The sequence below is a fragment of the Hyaena hyaena genome, unplaced genomic scaffold (assembly GCF_003009895.1).
Source record: "Hyaena hyaena isolate Hyena2069 unplaced genomic scaffold, ASM300989v1 scaffold_36, whole genome shotgun sequence".
Lineage (NCBI taxonomy): Eukaryota > Metazoa > Chordata > Mammalia > Carnivora > Hyaenidae > Hyaena > Hyaena hyaena.
The window spans coordinates 3,571,190-3,588,717 of record NW_024080668.1 but is presented as its reverse complement, the minus strand read 5'-3'; the positions used below and the strand labels follow the sequence as shown (position 1 = coordinate 3,588,717).

The following is a 17,528-nucleotide window of genomic DNA, read 5'->3' as shown; positions in this document are numbered from 1 at the left end:
GGAAGGCAAAGCTTAACATTCAAAAATCAATAAATAGCTGTTATTACAAACATTTCTGAAATCAATCAATATACTTTACCACACTGATGACATAAAGGATAAGTCAAGTGATTATCTCAGTATAGAAAAACACTTGATAAAATCCAACATCCATCTGTGATAAAAATTCTTAGTAAACTAGAAGTAAAAGGGAACTTTCCCAAGTGAGCAAAAAGTATCTTTAAAAACGAACCTATGGGGGCACTGGATGGCTCAGTCAGTTAAGTGTCTGACTTCAGCTCAGGTCATGATCTTACAGTTTATGAGTTCAAGCCCAGTGTTGGGCTCTATGCTGACAGCTCAGAATGTAGAGCCTGCTTCAAATTCCGGTTCTCCCTCTGTGTCTGCTCCTCCCCCACTAGTGCTCTATCTCTTGGCCTCTCAAAAAATAGATAAACATTAAAAAAAAAAAATCTATCAATAACTTACGTCCACACGAAACCTGACCACAAATGTTTACAGCAGTTTTATTTATATTTGCCAAAAACTGAAAGTAACCAAGATATCCTCCAATAAATGAATGGATAAACAAACTGTGGTACATACATACAGTGATGGAAAAAATTAGCTACCAAGCCACTAAAAGACTTGGAGAAACCTTAAATACATATTACTAAGAGAAAAAAAGCCAGTCTCTAGGATTGGACTCTAGGATTCCAATTACATGACATCTTGAAAAAGGAAAAGCTATAGAGACAGTAAAAAGATTATGGGTTGCAGGTATTGAGAGAAGTGGAGAGGTAAGAAGATGGAACATGGTATTTTTAGGGCAGGGAAACTAGTGTGTATGTTACTATAATGGTAGATACATGACCTTACGCATTTGTCAAATCCCATAGAATTATACAACCCAGAGTGAATCCTAATGTAAATTATGGACTTTAGGTAGTAATAATATATAAATATTGGTTCATCAGTGGCAACGAATATAGCACACCAAGGCAAGATGTCAATAATAGGGGAACCTGGGGATATTAGAGGAAGGGAATATATAAGGGAATTTTCTCCATGTTCTGCTTGATTTTTCTTTAAACCTAAAACTTCTCTAAAAAACAAAATCAACTAGTTTGTTTGCTTGTTTAAATCTATAGCAAACAGCATACTTAATAGTAAAATGTTGAAGACTTTTCCTCTCAGACTGGGCACCAGATAAGGATGCCAGCCATCACCACTTGCATTCAACACAATTCTGGAGGTCCAGTGAAAAAAGGCAAGAAAATGAAAATCAGTAACTAGTTTGGAAAGGAAGAAAAGAAAGTGTCATTACTTGCATCAGCTATGATTGTAGATGTAGAAAATCTAAAAGAATCTGTAAATTATTAGAATTACTCAATTAATATATTCATTAACTGAATACAAGATGAATAAACTAAAATCAAATATATTGCTATACAGCAGTATTAATAAAAAATGAAAGCAAAAGTAAATAGCACTTAAATTAATATCAAAAAATATCAAATACTTAGGAGTAAATCCAGTAATTTAATAATTTTTTATAAGCTAAAAGATGTATAAAATGGTACCCAGACAGCTATAAAACACTTTAAAGAAGTGATAACATGGAAAGATAAATTGTGTTCATATACTGGAAGAATTCACATTGTGTAAACATATTAACTTCTTTCAAATTAATAGATAGATTCAGTGCAAATGCAATTAAAATCTGACAGGTTCTTATTTTTCTGTGTGTGTGTGTGTGTGTGTGTGTGTGTGTGTGTGTGTGTGTGTAGAAACCGAAAAGCTAATTTTAAAATGTATTTTAAAACGTAGGGGGGGGTGCATAAGTGATTTGGTTGGTTGAATGTCCAACTTCGGCTCAGATCATGGTCTCACAGTTCGTGGGTTCGAGGCCCACATTAGGCTCTGTGCTGACAGCTCAGAGCCTGGAGCCTGCTTCATATTCTGTGTCTCCTTCTCTCCGCCCCTCCTCCACTTATACTCTGTCTCTGTCTCTCTCAAAACTAAATAAACATGAAAAAAAATTTTAATGTAGGGATGCCCAACTCTTGATTTAGGGGCAGGTCATTATCCCAAGGTCATAGGATCAAGCCTCATGTTGGGCTCCTTATTGAGCATGCTTGGAATATTCTCTCTCTCCCTCTGCCCCTCTCCCCTGCTTGCTCTAAAATTTAAACAAGAATTTTTTAATTAAAAAAAATTGTAGAGGGCCAGGAATAGCCATGACACTCAATTATATAAGAAATATTAGGAATCTTATCCACTAAACAGCAAGATTTTTATACAGTGATATTAAACAGCACAATGGGATGCTGGCACAAGAATACATATGTAGAACAATAGAACAAAATATTAACCCAGAAACAGAACAATATATATATATGGGTACTTAATTTTTAGAATTAAAAATTCTTCTAGAGGTAACATGGAAAAATCTTTTTAAAACCTTACCATGGGAAGATGCCTGAAACAGGATGTACAATGTATTCCTCAAAAAAGAAAAAAATTAATATACTAGAACACGCTTACTCATCAAAAGCACCATTAAGTGGGCATTAAGGAGGGTACTTTTGGAGATGAGCACGGGGTGTCATATGTAAGAGATGAATCACTGGGTTCTACTCCTGAAGCCAAGACTACACTGGATGTTAACTAACTTGAATTTAAATTAAAAAAGAAGAAGAAAAAATCTAAAGCAAATTTGATGCTAAAAATGTTAACAGAGAACATTGAGTGTCTGGCCAGAGGGCAGGGTGTAGGGATGGGCAAAACAGAGGAAGGGGTAAAAGGTATAAAAGTCCAGTTATAAAATAAATAGGACATGAGGGGATGATGTACAGCATAGAGAGTATAGTTAATAATATGTAACAACTTTGTATGGTGAGAGATGGTACTAGATTTATTGTGATGATCAACTCATAATGTATATAAATGTTAAATCACTATGTTGTGCTCCTATAACTGTGCACCTGTAATATAATATTGTATGTCAACTACACTTGAATAAAAAAATTTTATAATTAAAAAAAAAAAGGCTGGGGCTCTTTGCTGGCTCAGTTAGTGGAGTGTGCAACACTTGATCTTGGGATTGTAGGTTGACACCCCACATTGGGTGTACAGATTACCTAAAAATAAAACCTTTAGGGGCACCAGGATGGCTCAGTCAGTTGAGCATCTAACTTTGGCTCAGGTCATGATCTCACAGTCTGTGAGTTAGAGCCCCGCATCAGGCTCTGTGCTGACAGCTCAGAGCCTGCAGCCTGCCTAAGATTCTATGTCTCCCTCTCTCTCTGACTCTCCCCCAATCACACTCTGTCTCTCCAAAATAAATGTTAAAAAAAATTTTAATAGAATAAAATCTTTAAAAAATAACATAAAAAATAAACTATATCCTTTACAATAGTTTCAAAACTAAGCCTTAATGCCTACAGATAAATTTAACAAAAGATATGTAATATCCTGACTCTGAAAACCATAAATATTACTGAGAGAAATTTTTAAAAGACCCAAATAAATGGAAAGATATTCCATGTTCATGGACTGGAAGACTCAATATTTCTTACTATTGTAAAGATATCAATTATCCTGAAATTGATGTGTAGTTGCAACATGATTCCAATCAGGGTTTGTTTGTTTTTTTTATTTGCAAAACCTGACATGTTGCCTCTAAACTTATGGAAATGCAAAAAGGCCAAGAAAAACCCCAGGCAGTCTTTAGAAAGAAAAGAGCTAAAGGACTTATACTGTAGATATCAAAGCCTATCAGACAGCTATAACTAATAAATAAGCTTTGTAAGAAAAGTAAACTTTAGGGGCGCCTGGGTGGCTCAGTCTACTTTGAGTATCTGACTCTTGATTCCTGCTCAGGACATGATCTCACAGTTTGTAAGTTTGAGTCCTGCATCAGTCTCCATGCTGACAGCACAGAGCCTGCTTGAGATTCTCTCTGCTCCACCCCAACTCGTGCATGTATGTTTCTCTCTCTCACTCTCACTTCTCTCTCAAAATAAATAACTAAACTTTAAAAATAAAATTAAATAAATATTTTAAAAAGATTTAAAAATAAAGTTGCAGCCTGAAACAATTTATATTACATAATCCAAGGAAATTTCTACCTTAGATTCAGTATCAGGAAAAAGTGAATCCCTTCAGCTGGATGAACCAAAACTCTTTCTTTTATCAGAGAAATAAGATATTATAGTCCATTTTGCCCACCCTTCCAGGAAACTGAAGTATGTTTAGTGCTCAAGTGTAATAAGGAGCTAATCACACAGTGCTTCAAAACACATCTCTTTGTTTTCTTTAATACACTTTTAATTGATTAGGTACTAAGTACTTCAAATTATTTTTAACTATTAAATAAGTAAATGACAAAGCTGTGCCTTTAGTGCTTTAAAACCATTCTACTTCCTTATCTGCCAAAGAAGCAAGAGAAACAGTCAGAACCTGGCTCATTTAAAATTACACTGGCAACTCCTGACAAATCAGAGATGTTTACCTGATCAAGCCCTTCCCCAGCTTTCCTGAGATTCTGTAGCCAGTAAACTTCTAGGCTTCTTCCATCATCCTGACAGCACAAATCAATTACAATGCAGCCCTGGTCTTCAAAGGCATTGATTTGATGAAAAGTAATAAAAGGTTTACTATAGTACATCCCTTGAAGAAGCTGCAGGGGAAAATACAAAGAAAAAGAGATGTTTTATTTTTTTCATTTTCTTTTTTAGGGAACAGATCCACAAAGTTTAAATTAAAAAGATTCCCCCTCCCCTTTAAATGACAGTCCTAGTAAGTGTAAAAGGTAGAATATGAAACGTAGAAGCAAGCATTTTGATTTAAGCATTGCTTCTTAGGTCATCAAATTTCATATTAAACAATGAACTGGGGCTATTTGATATAAACCAATCATCTGTTACAATGAACTTAAAAGTCCTTATGAAATATGGCCAAATGTTTTAAGGGATAAATAAATCCTAGACTCTTACATGATTGAATAGAAAATACTGCTTTTGAGGCACCAGGGTGGCTCAGTAGGTTAAATGTCTAATTCTTGGTTTTGGCTCACATCAGATCTCATGGTTTGGGAGATAGAGCCCCTCGGCCTCCACACTGACAGTGCAGAACCTACTCTGGATCTCTCTCTCTCCCTCTCTCTCTGTTTCTCCCCTGCTGGTGCGCTCATGCATTCTCTCTCTCTCTCAAAATAAATAAATAAACTTTAAGAAACTATTTTTAAAAAAAGAGAAAATACTGCTATTAAGTAGCTTATGATGAGTTAAGTGAATAATTCTTTGAAAAATGTACTCATTATCAAAATGGGATTTTTTTGTAATGAAATTAGGGTACAGTAAATTTAGGATATCATCTCTTTAGAAAGGCAAAAAGAAGACAAATATCATAGTGTTACTAATCAGGAGTGTAGAAAGATATTTAACAAACGCACTTTGGACTTTGGTAGGATCACATATACATATCAAGAAGTCATAGAAGCAAGTAAATAAACTATCATTGTAAAAGTTACAGAAGACGTCTATGTGGACAACATTCTCTTTAGCAGATATTATGATATGGAAAAATTCATGTTAATATGCCAAGGTTTCTTAGATGCCAGTTTAGATGAATCAGATAATTAAAAGTAAAACCATTTCTTACAATTTTCTAATATGCAAAACCCACTGTACTCATTAATAAGTAGCTAGCCCTACCTACGGAAGAAGGCAATATCCTTGATTATGAATGGGCAAGCAATGCCCAGTCTGAAGGGAAAAAAAAATCCACCATATAAAGACCTGTCCACTTTCACAGTAAATATGGTCAACATACTGCACCTGTCCCGTGTGCTTATCCACCACGTGAAACCGTGTATTATACTGGGGTTCCCAGCTTATGCCGTCCGCAATGGCCTTTCCCCTAATTTTAGAAGTGACAACTTTCCACAGATTCATCTTTAGAGGCTGTTCAATGAAGATTATGTAGTTCCTTGTCATTCCTAAAAGGTTACAGCAAATAATAAAATGGGATTTGGCAAATTAGAGTTGTTTGAAATGTGATAGTTATGGGGAGTTATCTGAATGCCAAGACATAATACTTCTGACCTAAACAAAAGCCAGCCAGAAGTAATTCTCCACTGCTTCCCAGCTTTGCCTTACATTCCTGTTCCTACATAAAAAAAGGAACTGCTTAGAATAGCTTGGGTAGAATGCTCTCAGCTTGCTTTTTATCTTTCTTATTTTTCTTTTTAAATTGGTGGGTTTAGGAACCAAGTAAAGAAGCATAATATTAAAGTCTCATTTGTGATCAAGATGTTTAGTCTGTAATCCTTTTGCTATTTATACTGAAGGTAAAGATTCAGGAGCAGATTGGTTATAAAGGTTTAGAATGCAGAAAATAAATATTCTGAGAAAAAGCTGAAGCTATCAAACAGAATATGAATTTCCCGCCCAAAATATAGTCAAGACTTTTTCATGATAATGATTACCTGTGACTTTAAAGTTACCTAACATGTTGAATTCTGTCCATTTTTTTTTTATGGTCAAATGATTTTCTTCTATTAAGACTTTACCTTTTTAAAGCAATTTCAGGTTTGTAACACAATTAAAGGGAAGGTACAGAGACTTGCCATACACCCTGCCCACCCCACCCCCCACAGGCTCCCTATCCCCCACGAGAGTGGTCAGTACATTTGCTACACCTGACAAACTGACAACCCATCAAAAGCACCCAAAGTCCATAATTTACATTCTGGTTCACTTTTGATGTCTTTTAAGCAGTCATTTGGCTAGGATAAGAAGTATGTCACTAAACACAATAAATTTAAGTGGCATTAAAATGCAACCTTGGTCTCATTATCAGCATACTTTGATAAGTGGTATTAACACAGTATATGTGAAAACTAGCTTGTCTGCTACAGCGACATTTAAGGCAGACCCCAGTGCAATGTGTCTTATCTCTGGGCTTACCGAAGCTATGATAGTAAGAAGGTCTCATGCCCTCCGCAGAAGCGATAGAACATATCACCTGGGCTCCGTGGATTGTCTCCCTAAGATCACCCTTCTCTGGAGGAACCCGAATGACATTATAGCGAGAACCTGGAAAACAAAGTCCTGTCTTACTTATACCAATTCTAGAATAATAGATAGCTCTTGCACTCGTGGATTACATAAAAGCAGTTAATAGATTTATGCAATATATTTATGACATCTGTATTTCATAAGAGGTTATTTCTTTTTTTAATGTTTATTTATTTTTAAGAGAGAGAGAGCATGAGACACAAGCCAGGGAGGGGCAGAGAGAGGGAGACAGAAGATCTGAAACAGGCTTTGCACCACCAGCAGAGATCCCAATATGGGGCTCTAACTCACTCAGGAACAGTGAGATCATGACCTGAGCTGAAGTCAGGTGCTTAACCAACTGAGCCATCCAAGCACCCCCATAAAGGGTTATTTCAAACAAAGATTTGGATTTAAAAAAAACATATTAACTTTATGAAAGTCATTAGCTAAGGTTTTAAAATGATACACACAAAGTAATCAACCAACAGTTTATTCCATTTTAATTTTTTTCATGATTAGTAGTTAGGTTTATTGCATTTTAATGCTCTCAAAAGACTACCCTCTCACTCCCTGAAGATGAACTCATTCTCTATTTTATAGGAAAACATTAGATAGCAGGCAGGAATATCCTCAAATTCTACTTGTCCCTCTCCCCATTCCCCAATCCCTACAACTACAATCTCCATTTGCTCCCATGCCAACTCCTTCTCTCCAGTCCTCTGGATCCCTGGGTCCCATCTCATCCTTTCTCATCAATGCATTCATGCACTTGTCTTCATTCATATAATTATTCATCTTACTACTTCTGCAAGAACCAGCTCAGGTAACCGTTCCTCAAGCAGCCCCTCCCTGATTCTTCCTCACTCCAAAGGTGTCTCCCCTCAATGCCCTGATTATATCCTAAATAGTTATACACTTATTTTATTGCACTATAATATTGTGCTTGTTTATCTGCTTCCCAGTAGACTGGTAAGTTCTTCAAGGGCGAGAATTGTGTCTGATTCATCTTTGTATCCTCAGTACCAAGCAAGAATTTAGCACTCAGGAGGCACAGTACAAATAGCTATTGATGGATTACTTAACAACGTATGTTTGTTAAATTTTTCAGTAAATAGGGGCACCTAGGTGGCTCAGTCGGTTAAGTGTCCAACTCTGGCTCCAGTCATGATCTTGTGGTTCATGAGTTTGAACACTGACTGCATTGGGTTCTGTGCTGACAGCTTGGAGCCTGGAGCCTGGATCCTGCTTCAGATTATGTGTCTCCCTCTCTTTCTGCCTCTCCCTGGCTCTCTTTTGTGTGCTCTCTCTCTCTCTTTCAAAAATAAATAAACATTAAAAAAATGTATAATCATTCAGTGAATAAACAAATACTGAGGTCATATTGAATTATATTTCTGGTATTAGAATTGCCAATGCTGGTCCTGAAGAACTGGGGTAACTCACATAACTTTGTAAGCACTCAGGTTCTTTTGGAACAAGATAACCTTTCTGTTCTCTATCCATTTATTCAGCAATTACTTATTGAGTGTCAACTATATTCCAAATACTCTTCGAAGGGTCCTAAGCTTATCTTCCAGACACTTACACACAGCAGGGTGCAAATGTACAAAAGTTTTTTTTTTTTTTTTTTTTTTTTTTTTTTACAAAGCTCAAATTCTAATAAAGCATCAGATGATGATAAGATCTACAGGGATTGGGAATAAGTATATATGGATGGGGGCCACTGTTTGCAATTGTCGATATGGTGATCTGAGAAGGGCTCACTAAGACAGTGACATTTGAGTAAAGACCAGGAGGGTGCGAGGAAGAGAGGCTAGAGGATATCTGGAGAAACACATTCCAGGTAGAGAGAAGAATAAATGCAAAGATTCTTAGCCAAGAATAAGCCTGGAGTGTCTATATAATAGCAGGGCCAGTTGGCCCTGTCATAGTAAGCAAGAGTCTGAGATGAGATGAGTGGGTTAAAAAGATAACTGGCTGATATGCTGAGAAAAAGTTGTAATGGGGCAAGGGCAGAAGCACGGAGAGCAGCTAAGAAGCTGTTATACTAATTCACATGCGGGAGGATGGTGGGCTCAAACCAAAATGCCAGTAGTGGAGATCATATGAAGTGGTTGGATTTTTTTTATTTATTTTGAAGGCATTGCTGTAATTGCTTTTTGACCAATTGGATATGGATGTGAGAGAGACAGATGTGAAGGATGATTCCAAAATTATCGTCCTAAGCAACTGGAAGGATGAAGTTGCCATCAACTGAAATGAGGAATATTTTAGGCAGAGAAAATTTAGGAGAAAAGTTCAGGAGTTTGGTTTTAAATAAGTTAATTTTGTAATGCCTATTAGATATCCTAGTAAAAACACTGAGTATTTTATGTCAATTGGAGGAGTCTGAATTGAGATATAGATGTGTTCTGAGCACCCATTATAAATAAAGCATGCTTTAGACAGTGATGAGTTATAAAAGCAATAAAAGAGCAGTTCTACAGTTCCAAGAATACCATATTACCATCTAACTCATTACAAACATTTAATTAGTACTAAAAACTACTTGGATTCATTCATGTTTGGAGGATTTTTGTTCATTTTTTAAAGCCTTAAAAAATATCTGGAAAAGCTTAAACAAATAAAAGTTTTTTATTTCTTATAGACAGAAATGACTGGCAAGCACTTTATTTCAAGAATCACTAAATTTCCTCCAAATACAACCTAGGTAGTCAAACTCTGCAGCTATATGTACATTTGAGCTCTAGTTCCAAAACTCCTCATTGAACTAAATAATCAAGGAAGGAGAAGGAGGAGGAAGGGGTGGGGGGAGGAAGAGGAGAAAATTCAGTTTGAGATTAGGAGAAGATAAAGAGAAGAATTGCTCATCTCAGCAATTAGATTAAGTGACAATACTCAACTCATTAAATTTAATCACTATTAGTTACTAAGTTCTAAGTGCAAGTTGTGAAGCCATGAGCAAGACAGACACATACCCAGGAAACACCCAGCAAAGGAATGCCCAGAGGAATGACCTGACCAACACTGCATCTAACTATGAGAGACTCTTCAGGACTTTGTATATAATAGCAGATTGAGGCAAAGTACCAAGAACCCCGGTCACTTGTGGCAGGGTTTCTCAAAGATCCAGTAATCACTTGTACCAAAAATCACCTGGGGACCTTGTTAAAATGTGCCAAGATAAGGGGTAAAGTGGTAGTTAAAATGCAGATTCTTGACTCTCTGAAGATAAAAGCCAGTAATCTAAATTGCTGGGAATGATTCCATAACATTCTTAGGGACACTAAAGGCTGGGAACCACTGATCTAATGGCTACTTATTTTAGAATATGTATTCAGAATAGCTAAACAGTATATTATGAACTAGTACCCAGTTATTTACTTGATTAATAGAGTTAATTTATTAAGAAATGTATATTTGGGGATGCGTGCGTGACTCAGTCAGATAAGGGTCCAACTTCAGCTCAGGTCATGATCTCGCAGTCTACAGTTTAAGCCCCACATCAGGCTCTGTGCTGACAGTTCAGAGACTGGAGCCAGCTTCAGAATCTGTATCTCCCTCTCTCTGTGCCCCTCCCCAACTCATGCTCTGTCTCTCTCTCAAAAAGAAATAACATTTTAAAAAAAATTTTTTAAAGAAATGTATTTTTTATCAATCATATTTTAATTAACAAGAAAATAGTTTAAAAAATATGTAATCTACTTAGGAGAATTCTATGCAGCCTGTTTCTGGAAAATGTTTCTTGACATAAGAAATAATTACTGTAATATTTTAATACATTGCTAAGAGAAGAAAAACAGACCAAAAAAGTATATAGATTAGATACTATTTTTAAATGAACTTTTTTAATGATCAAAAAGATGGAAAGACAAAAACCTGCTGAGTTAGTTTACCCATTTCCTAAAACATATTACGTGAAAGGATGTTTGCTGTTTCCTACAACAGCTTTGAAGAACACATTCCCTATCCAAGATCAGGTAATAAAGAAGAGGAGAGAGAGCTGGGTGATAAAGTTTTAGGATAACTATCTCTACTTGAGCCAGTAAAAAACAAACCTGCAATTTGCATTTTAATATACACTCACCTATGTCAATATGGGGAGGTAGACACAAACACCCTGCAAAGCCAATTACTCACCAAAGACATGCATTAACCTACACAAAAGTTAAACTATACCAAGGTTTCACAGGTTATACATGATAGACTCATTTATAGATTATAAAATAATCAGAAATATCAAACACCTACCCATTTGTCTTCAAACAGAGAGACATGAACTCAAGTTATAGGAATGTGAATTTGCATGTTCTGAGAATGTTCTGTACTCAGTAATAAATAATTACAAAGAAAGTCTAACAGGGTGACTTTGGGTGTGATTCAGGCTTGCTGCCAAGACTGGCCTTACACACTAGAAGATTACCTAAGCAAGTATCTTACACATTTTCCAGGTTCACTGCCCTTGTCTGTAAAATAGGGGCAATTATTATTGTATTATTGTACCTCAGAGAGTCATTATAAGGATTAAATAAAAATTTTAAAAAACATGGAAAAATGCTTAACACCAGGATATACTAGGCACTCAGTAAATGTTACCATTATTAGCTATTAGAACTTTCTGGAGCAGATTGGTAGGCAGTTGGAAAAGGAAAGTTGTGGATGACCAGGAAACAGATGTGATGTAAATGGCTGGAAATACAAACACACAGTAACCTTAACTTACTTTGTAGTGTATTTCTCCCATGATAAAAATAAATCCTTTCCCATGGAATGAACAATGTACCTTCCCCGTATCTGTTTGCTACAGCATTCTAAATTTCTTGTACTTATATGATATTTTTTTAAAAATTCAAGTTTGAGAAATACATACTGAAAATCCCTGTAATGCCTGTGAGCCAAAAACCACAACAGAACATAAAAAATGTAAGTCATGCTGAAAAGGTCAAATAGCAAATCAGTTGCTAAGCATATGTACAAAAGGACCACAGAACAGAGTAAATTAGGTACCTTTAGCTCAGTTATGCCATTTTGGAGATTTCCTTCTGAACTTTTTCAACAAAGTTCCCTCTGTCCACACCTTAACCATAATGGAACCCTGGGGAGAGAGTTAACTCCAAATTATTTTTAAAAAGACCTGCATCTCAACTTTACCATGTGGCCCATAGGAGTTCCCCATGTTGTACGCTGTTCCATCAGGGTCATAGTGAGGATGTGCAGTTGCTCCATTCACAGCAATGAATTTCCTCCAGTCTACCTGCAAATGTAAGACCATCAGAGAGTTTTAAATGTTACACGGGCAGATCTCTATTTACATGTATCAACAGTAGGAATGTGTCAAATATCTTAAAAATAAGATTTGAAAACTATAGTCAAAGCCCTAATGTCTCATCTCTAAGAAATCAAAATTAGTTTTCCTACCAAAGAAATTGAGACTAAATAATAAACAAAAACTCCACCACCACCACCAAATGGACAAAAATGATTATCCAGTAAGGATTCCCCACCCTCCACCAAGATCACAGGAAAAGTTCAAAAAATAAGAATTAAAATTCTGGTCCAAAATTTTACTTTATTTTTAATTAATGTGTTAAGTGAATGCAGTAGGGGCCTAGACAATCTCTTGTCCAATTCTGCCTGTAGCTAAATGGCCAATGTACATCTGTACTATTGTATTTTTCCTTTACTCTAGCCTTCAGATATTAGGACTAAGGAAGAAGTCTAGAATGATCTTTAAGGAAAATCAACCTCACAGGCCTAGATCTACTGAGGACAGAGGTGCAGAGTAACCTGAATCAGTGGGTAACTTTTTTTTTCTTTGTTTGATTAAGGCTCCAATTTCTTCTTTAGATAACTACTACTCTAAAAGGTATTCGGAAAGGAATGAAATTTGAGGGTCTATTTTATTCATTTTTGTAAATATTTATTATTTTTTATTTTTAAGAGAGAGAGCACACAAAGGAGGGGCAAAAAGAGAGGGTGACAGGATCTGAAGTGGCCTCCATGCTGACAGTAGAGAGCCTGATGCAGGACTCGAACACACAAACCATGAGATCATGACCTGAGCCGATCAAACACTTAACCAACTGAGCCACCCAGACATCCCTTATTCATTTTCTTAAACTATATTTTACCTTTTCTGTTTTTTCCAGAGTTTCAATGTCCACTTTGTTCATAAAGTTGGTCTCAGTACTAAGGTAGTAGTCACCCTTGTACTGCACATAGTTGACATTGGTGTTGTCAGTTATTGCTGAAATCAAATCCCAGAGTTACTCAAACACCACAATTTACTGTAGCACACAGTCAGAGCAAGAATACAGTTTAAACATCACCTCAGACCAAAAAAAATTCTATTTCAAGATATTATTTATATAGATTGACATATATCATAATTAAATAGTCATCACTATCACCCAGAAATTCTGAGCACAGTAAAGGCTGCTTACCGGGCAGCTCAAACTTTGATAAGAAACGTTCAAAAACATTCTTGCAGGGGTCAGGGAGTGCCAGTGTGCCAAATTCTGAGATCACAATTCGATCATGAACATTATTGGCCTTATAAGTATCACTCTGTAGGAATATGCTTCTATACGTCACTGTGCCCTTCTCCATCCTGAACTGGTGAAGCAAAGCCATCCCATCAAACCAGTGATTGTACCTTCATATAGCAGCAAAAACAGAAAAACAAATACCAGTAAGAAAAACACAGAGGCAAATGAGAGCCTTCAAATATAGAGATAAGGATTGGAATGGGTTCCCAGCACAACCTGATTAGTTTGAAAACTTGAATAAGAGATGACATCTTTTGAGTATATCCTGAAATCCAACAGAGAAGAGCAACTTACATCCTCCTGACCCTCACTCCCCTGCCAAAAAACTCACACTTAGAAGGCTTAAAAAAATAACAACTCCAAATTGGTGACTCCTAAAACAAGTCTGATTTTTACCCTATTGCCAAGAGAACAGCAGGAGAGGATATGGAATACATGACATTTTCCAAATTAAAATGGGTTCCTAATAAGCTTTAAGAAATAATAATCTTCACATCTTATTTATATGTAATATTTTCCATTTACTTTAAAAATTTTCAAATTTATCAGAATTATGCTAAAGTAAACAAATAAGATGACTGCCCTTACTGGATAATCATTTTTGTACATATGATTACAGTAGAAATTATCTATTTAAATGATGGAACATCAAGAAACTATAAGGAAAAGTCTGTGGCTTTGCTTTTAAGAGTTTCACATCATATAGTCTTTTCATTCATGCGCTTGATACACTGAATGCTTTATATGTCTTCAGCACAGATAAGCAAGGCTAACACCATCGTGTTAAAAGGCAATGGTCCTGGAAGCAAGAAATCAAAGAAATATTCATACACTTATGTTTACAGCAGCATTATTTATAACAACCAAAAAATGGAGACAATCCAGTGTCCATTAAAAAGGAAGGAAATTCTGTCACATGCTATAACACAGAAAGATTTTAAGGACATTATTATAAATGAAATAACCCAGTCACAGACACAAAAAGGCAAAGTTTCAGGTTTGCAAGCTGGAAAAATTCTGAAAATTTGTTTTACAACGATATGAATAAACTTAACACTAACCTTTACCTCTAAAAATGGCTAAGATGGTAAATTTTACATTATATGTCTTTCACTGCAATAAAAAAAATATGGAAATAAAATTAAAAGTAAAAAAAGACTCTCTTTGCCCAGTGACTTGAGATGCCATCTTTACTATAAACTAAATTTCCATTAGTTCTTGGGTTTATTTCTTGGCTTTCTATTCTATATCACTTGTCTATTTATTTCTGCACTGATATCACAATGTTTTAATCATAGAGGGTTTACAGTATTTTTTAATGTCTGGAAAGGCTAGTCCCTTCATTGAAAATCTTTTTTCGTGTTTTCTTGACTATTCTTGAAAATTTATTTTTCCATATAAACTTTAGTATTGATCTATTTTCCCTTAAAAACTTGTTGGAATTTTTAAGATTGTATTAAATTTTAAAATTAACTTAGGAAGCAGTGACATCTTTATGATGTTGAATTATCCTATTCAAGAACAGAGGATGTTTTCTCATTTGCTTGATTCCATCTTTCAGGAGTGTTGTAATTTACTTATTTTTTTTTTTGAGAGAGAGAGAGTGATTGAGAGCAGGGGAGAAGGGTAAAGGGTAGAGAGACAAAGACAAAGACAGAGCATCTCAAACAGACTCCAAGTTCAGCCCAACATGGGCTCAATCCTATGACCCTGGGATCACAATCTGAGTGAAAATCAAGTGTCAATGGACTGAGGCACCTAGCCACCTCAAGGAGTATTTTAAAGTTTGCAAATTTCTTATAAGTTCCTAACTATTTAATCTTCTTTGTTGCTACTATAAAAGTTTTTTCCACCATTATGTTCCCTAACTGGTTACTGTTTGTGTACATGAAGGCTATTGATTTCAGTAGTTAATTTTACATCCTGTTACCTTACCTTTTATTGTCTGAGTTAGTTTTGTCATTGATTCTGTATGGTCTTCCAAGTTTACTAGGATATCATATGCAAACGGAAATAGTCTTACTTTACTAATCTTTGGGCCTCTTCTAATCAATTTAATAAGACTGTATTGGTTACATCTGGTTGAAAAGCAGTGGAATAGGGGCCATCCTTTCCTTGCTCCTGTCTTAAAAAAAAATACTTGTAGTGTTTTCCAATTTAATATCACTAGTTTTAAGACGAAGATTAAAATATATGTGTGTGTGTATATGTATACATACATATACACACATATATATTTTATATATGTGTATACATATACACACAAAATGTATTACATATATACATATATACATGTACTTATACCTTTATATCCACATGTGTATATACATATATACACATATGTAATAATATTACATGTAATAATACATGTAATATTATTACATATGTGTATATATTGTATGTACATATATTTACATGTATGCATGTGTGTAGGAGCACATGTACCCCAATGTTCATAGCAGCACTCTCCACAATAGCTAAAACATGGAAAGAGCCTAAGTGTCCATCAACAGATGAATGGATCAAGAAGATGTGGTTTATCTATACCATGGAATACTACATGGCAATGAGAAACAATGAAATCTGGCCATGTGTAGCAACATGGATGGACCTTGAGGGTGTTATGCTGAGCGAAATAAGTCAGGCAGAGAAGGACAAATATATGTTTGCACGTATAGGAGGATTAGGAGGAACTTGACGGAGGAACAAGCGGGAGAAGAAGGGCGGAAATGGTGGGGGAAAGGGAGAGAGGCAAACCATGAGAGACTCTTGAATGCTGACAAAAACTGAGGACTGATGGATGTGGGGGGGAGGGGGGGATGGGCATGGAGGAGGGCACTTTGGGGATGAGCACTGAGTGTTATGTAGAAACTAATTTGACAATAAACTATTTGTAAAAAAAAAAATAAATAAATAAAATAAAATTAAAATTAAAATTAAAAAAAAAATAAAAAATAAAAAAAATAAAAAAAAAATATTTACATGTATGCATGTGTGTATATAAAATCACATTAAGAAAGTATCCATCAAGTGCGGTTTTCTTGAGTATTTTTATGAGGGATGCATGTTAAATTCCGACGAAAGTTTTGTCAGTTTTATAGAGATAATCCTATGATTATTTATCCTGAGGCCTATTAATATGGCATATATTATTAATGGATTTCCAAATAATGAACCTACTTTACATTCTTGAAATTAATCCTACTTCATCATTGTGAATTATATTTTTATATAGTGTTAGATGCTATTTGTTACTGAAGTATTTATTTGTACTATATTAGCACTATGTATTTTTTCACTGATATTCATAAATGATATGAATAAATACGTTTTTTAATTTTCTTATTACTGTCTTCATCATGTGTAGATAATCAACATTATACTTGTTTCACTTTCTCTGAAATAATATACAGAGCTTTAGGACAATTTGATATTTGAAGGCTTGGGTAACATTTCTCTGCAGCAATCTGGGGCTGCATGTGTAGCAACATGGATGGAACTTGAGGGTGTTATGCTGAGCGAAATAAGTCAGGCAGAGAAGGACAAATACCATATGTTTGCACGTATAGGAGGATTAGGAGGAGCCTAACGAAGGACCATTGGGGAGAAGAAGGGGAAAAATAGTAGGGGAAAGGGAGGGAGACAAACCATGAGACTCTTGAATACTGAGGGCTGAGGCGGGTGGGGGAGCGGGAGAGGGGTGATGGGCATGGAGGAGGGCACTTGTGGGGATGAGCACTGGGTGTTATATGGAAACCAACTTGACAATAAACTATTCAAAAAAAAAAAAAAGAAAAGAAATCTGGGTCTGGTGCTTTTTTTGAGAGGTAAGTAATTAACAAGTATCTCTTATTCCTCTACAAAAACTGTTCTGTTCAAACCTACTATCTGTATGAATTTTGGTAATCTGTGTTTTCCCAGAAAATTATCCATT

General features: G+C 35.5%; 1 protein-coding gene across 5 annotated transcripts in view; it reads right to left on the bottom strand.

The window, feature by feature from the left end:
• BCO2 (beta-carotene oxygenase 2) overlaps positions 1-17,528 on the bottom strand; it is a 43,039-nt gene that overhangs the window by 13,593 nt on the left and 11,918 nt on the right. For all 5 annotated transcript variants that reach the window (XM_039229183.1, XM_039229184.1, XM_039229180.1 and 2 more), the window contains exons 3-8: positions 13,490-13,701; positions 13,178-13,293; positions 12,198-12,300; positions 6,954-7,082; positions 5,823-5,983; positions 4,496-4,663 (exon numbers count right to left, since the gene is read on the bottom strand). In XM_039229183.1, coding sequence (XP_039085114.1) covers positions 4,496-4,663; positions 5,823-5,983; positions 6,954-7,082; positions 12,198-12,300; positions 13,178-13,293; positions 13,490-13,701 — 889 coding nt within the window. The remainder of the gene's footprint in view (positions 1-4,495; positions 4,664-5,822; positions 5,984-6,953; positions 7,083-12,197; positions 12,301-13,177; positions 13,294-13,489; positions 13,702-17,528) is intronic.